At 58.7% G+C, this 4,683-nt stretch overlaps 1 protein-coding gene across 1 annotated transcript; it reads left to right on the top strand.

The window, feature by feature from the left end:
* Positions 1 to 367: 367 nt before the first annotated feature.
* Positions 368 to 4,081, top strand: PVRIG (PVR related immunoglobulin domain containing). The gene is made up of 5 exons (XM_080678177.1): positions 368 to 564; positions 651 to 1,001; positions 1,091 to 1,214; positions 1,307 to 1,364; positions 1,467 to 4,081. Exons 1-5 carry the CDS (start codon positions 504 to 506, stop codon positions 1,779 to 1,781), a joined length of 909 nt encoding a protein of 302 aa, XP_080534303.1. The 5' UTR covers positions 368 to 503; the 3' UTR covers positions 1,782 to 4,081.
* Positions 4,082 to 4,683: the final 602 nt, after the last annotated feature.

Here is a 4,683-nt window from a genome sequence, read left to right as displayed (position 1 = left end):
CACATTTCCTACCCCTTAGCTGGGGACGGTCTGGGTCAGAGCCTTCTTCCTAAGGAGAAACTGGGTCCCTCCCTTCTGAGGAAATGAGATTCTTTTCAGGTCACTTTGCAGTGTTCTTCCCTTCCCACCCCCACCTTCACCTCCCCACCCCACCCCCACTCCACCCCGCCCTGTGCCCTTCCCCAAGGCCTGGAGAAGGTTGTTACCCACAGACAGGGCTGGTAAAGGAACCTGAGCCGCCTGCCCTGCTCATACTAAAGCACAGAATAGGGATAGAAAAAACCTTGTCACTGTCACTTTAATTGTCCTGAGGGAGGGAGTCCACTGCCCTGTGTTCACCAGCTGAGGTAGACTGAGAGAAGGAAGTGGAGTTGGGTTGCAGACAGCACTGAGCCCAGCTGCTCCTGGGCCTGCTCACACATGAAAACTTCCTGCGATGAAAGCGGAAACACAGGTGCCGTCCCCAACACCACAGCCCCCAGAGACTGGGCCAGAGGGGAGCCATGGGCAGGCCCCGGGCCCTGGTCTTGCTCTTGGCACTGCTGACACTCTGCATCACTGCTGGTGAGTGGGGGGCTGGAGAGAACCAGAGGCCATGGGGATGCCGTGGAGACCCAGCCCTGGGCCCTTCCTATGTCTGTATTCCACAGGGACACCTGAGGTGTGGGTGCAAGTTCAGATGGAGGCCACCAAGTCCCTGTCCTTCACTATTCGCTGTGGATTCCTGGGATCTGGCACTATCTCTTTGGTGACTGTGAGCTGCGGGGGGCCTGATGGTGCTGGAGGGACCAAGTTGGCTGTATTGCACCCAGAATTTGGCACTCAGCAGTGGCCTCCTGCCCACCAGGCCTACTGGGAAACCAGAACCAGCATCTCCCTCACCCTGGTAGGGTCTGAGGAGAGAAGCCTTGGTCCCAACACCACCTTCTGCTGCAAGTTTACTTCCTTCCCTGAGGGCTCCCAGGAGGCCTGTGGGAACCTCCTCCTTGTCACAGACCAAGGTGGGGCTGATGAGGAACAAGGTTCAGGGAGGGCAGGGAGGAATTCGGGGCATCGGCCGGGGATCTGGTATGTCTCTCTTTGTGCACAGGGTTCCCTGCCCCTACTTCAGCCTCTATTCTACGGGCTGACCTGGCTGGGATTTGGGGGATCTCAGGGGTCCTCCTCTTTGGCTGTGTCTACCTTCTCCACCTGCTACATCGGCAGAGGCACTGGTGAGACCCAGCCCCAGCCGGGCCCAGTCTAAATCCTCACATCATTGAGCTAGCTGTATGCTTTGTTTCTGACCCTCCTAACTCTCTCCCAGGTCGGTCACAAAGCTTCAGCCACCCCTCAGCAACCCCCTGACACAGACACAAGCAACGGTGAGGATCAGGGATCACTTTGGAGCAGGGAACGGAGTGGGCTGGAGCTGGGGGCCATGAGGTGAAACCTCACTTGGCCCTTTTTCTCTGCTATCCCTGCAGGCAGCCAGCCAAGACTCCCTGGCCTCTCCCCACGTCCCTTATGCCACCATCTCCACCAACCACCTCTGCCGGGCGGCTATGGACACGGTCCTTCCACCCCAGCCATTGTCCAGGAGGGAGCCGATCCCCAACCACACAGCACAGCATCCTGCCCCTTGGGCACCTCTGCCAGCCTCTGCTAGCAGCAGTTTCATCTTGGTTGAGAATGGACTCTACGTTCAGGCAGGAGAGAGGCCTTCCCACATCTGCTCCAACCTCATCCCTTTCCCTGACCCTCTGGGACCCAGAGTCATGGAGAGGCATTTAGGAATTTAATGAGAGGGGCGCCAAGTCCACTTGACCTTCCTCCCCTCCCAGGCCTCTGGGGCCCCCTTCCATTGGTGTTTGCGCATCTTATTAAGCCTCTAATAAGTCCACACATACCCAGCCAGGGCCCACTTGCTGCGGATGTGGCCAGCGTGTGTGCTTGTGTGGGCACGCGTGTGTATGAGAGGTGACAAAACCCATCCTAGGTTGTTTCCTGCTTTCAAGTCCCCAGCCTCCCAGGTGATGGTGATAAGGAAGTCAACAAAAACGGTTTATTTGACTGGGTCTTTTCTTCTTTGGGAGCTTAAGAGGTTAGAGGCAGTTTCAACCCCTGGGAGGCAGGAGCCAGGTTAGAATCAGAGGGAGGAGGGTCTGGGTACGGGAGATCTCTCCCCTACTCCCACCCCCACACCAGATAGGAGTTTCCTGGGGCTGGGGAAGCCATGTCAGGCTGGTGACTCCTGGCCCTGCAGACCTTGCTGAGAGACAACAGGTGAGATTGACAGAATTGGGTGTCTGATGGCCCCAGCCAGGATAGTCCATGTTCAAATCCCACCATGTCCTAGGACAGCACAAGGGCTTCTGGGGCTTCAACCTGAGAAAAGACCCTGTGGTCTGACCTGGTGTCCCTACAACAGGGCTCCCTGAGATGGCCTGGGGATGAAGCCCTGATACCCCCACCCCCTCCAGAGTTGATACTCGGAGGCAGGGAACCCATCTCATATCTGCCCACAGTAGCTTCCTCTTGCTCCTCTCCTGCTACTGGGCACCAGGACTACTCCCCACTGGCCCCAGGCAGACAGGCCCATTTGACACAGGGACTGAACACACCCTCCCCTACCCACTAGTCTTCCCATCCAGGAGGTGGCTCTCCCTCCATCAACAGGCCCAGCAGCCTGGCCTCATCACACGTTTGCCACATGAGACAACGTGGTGAGAGAGCTCTGGAAGCCAAGAGGCCCCACAGGAATGTGGCAGATTCCTGGGAGGTGGGGGGACAATGTAGTCCTGGAGCCAGGCTCAGCCTACACCTCCAACCAGGGTGAATACTGGTTCGGAGGGTGGCGGGGACACCTGCCCCTTGGCCTCGACCTTGATCTTGCATGTGAGAAATCCCAGATAGTACAAACTGTCAAGCTAGGAGCCACCCCTTCTGCCTCTGTCTGGCTCAGGAAGGAGGCCTGCCCAGAGGCTGTGTCCAACCACAAAATTTTCTAGCAACCAGCTTACTCTTCCAGACATGCTCGGAAGTGGCCTTCCCAGAAGCCAGGCCCGTCTAGCCACCAACTCCACACTGCACTAGGAAAAGGATGGACCAGACAGAGTGAGGGGGTGGAGAAGGGGTTACTGGGCCTGCCTCCCTCAGCAAGTGGTCCTCCTCTGAGAAGCCCTCCGCACTGGTCTCGCCAGCTCAGTGGTCCCTACAGGGCTGGGATTTAAGGGAGAAAGGTGGGGTTGCTGCAGAGGTCCCTGAGGAGGTGAGAGAGATGTCAGTGAGGGAGGGAGTAGCTCAGGGCCCAGCAGTCTTGGGATCGTGTTGGGAGCAGGGACGGAGGTTTGGGGGGCAGTGAGGCTTGCAGGAAGGGAATGTTCATGGAACAAGGGGAGCTCTGAGGGACCCCAGTCCACTGCCCAGCTCCCAGCCAGACCACTTGCCTAAAACTGAGTTGGGGGAGAAGTCCTCAGGCCTGAGCCTGTCTTCCACAAACAAGCTCGGGAGACCACGGCCAGCCTGCTCTTGGTGGTATGTAGAACCAAAAACCTGGGGACCCAGGAAGACTTCACAGCTGGCTTGCTCCCCACTGTCCACCCAAGTGCAGACCCAGCAGTGCTGAAGGGACCAACTGAGAGAACCATGTGGCCCTACATCGTGGGGATGTTGCTGGACACAGCCTGGGGGATCAGCAGTGCAGGCTCCCTTCTCAGACCCAGTCTGGGAGAACATGCCAACGTTTGTTCAACAAATGTGGAAACTGAGGCCCCAGAGAGAGAGAGGACTTGCTCAAGGGGACAGGCCTGAATCAGCGCCAGCACCTCCACAGACAGTCATCCAGGAGGTGCCCTCAGCCATAATCCAAGGATTGCTCTTTGAACTGACCTGGGTTTGAATCCCAGGGCCTGTGGGACCCGAGGGCTTACCTAACCTCTCCGAGGCTCACTTTGCTCCTCTGGCACATAATAAAGGTGATAAGGCCTGAAGGGAGTGAAGATTGTATACACCAGGGCCAAGTACCAAGCAACTTGGCCCGGAATATCTTATTCAGGACTTACACAACCCCAAGGGGTAGGTATTTTCAATAAATCTTTTTAACAGACGGGGAGTCTGGACAGCTGAGGAGGAGGGATGGGGCGGAGGAGGAGGGATGGGGCGGGGGAGGAGGGGTGCCCAGAGTGACTGACAGGGACCCTTGGAGTCCGGGAATGCGGGGATGTGAGCCGGCCCTCCGCTGACACCCGCTGGAGGGGCCCAACCGCGCGGATGCCCTCGAGGGCACCTGGGAGATCCTTCTGCGAAGACGCGCGCTCTGCCCAAGAGAATAGGATCCTGGGAGGCGTCTGGGCGTTGCACAGTTGTGACCCTCCACGATCCCCACCCCCTCCGCAAACGGTCTCGCAGCCCCGCCTTTGCCCAGCAGCACGTGACTGTCTCCACCAGAGGTCAGCTGCACCTCCCAACCCCAACCCCCCTCAGTGCGGTCCAGCAGCGCGTCCCGAGCCGTCCGCCTCTCAGCGATCTTCGAGTCCTTTTTCGTGGTCCAGCCTCAGCCGCTCTCGGGCTCCTCCACACCCCCACCCGTCACAGCCCTCCCCCAGGTCTCGGCACCGGTCCCCGGGAGCTAACCCCCTGCCCCTTCGTCTCAGCTCCCTTTAGTGCCCCCCTCAAGCCCCCTCCCCCCGCGCCGTTCACCCA

The sequence above is a fragment of the Plecotus auritus genome (assembly GCF_963455305.1).
Source record: "Plecotus auritus genome assembly, chromosome: 7".
In the NCBI taxonomy this organism is placed as follows: Eukaryota; Metazoa; Chordata; class Mammalia; order Chiroptera; family Vespertilionidae; genus Plecotus; species Plecotus auritus.
Note: the sequence above shows the minus strand (reverse complement) of the source record. Positions and strands in the feature narration are given on the sequence as shown.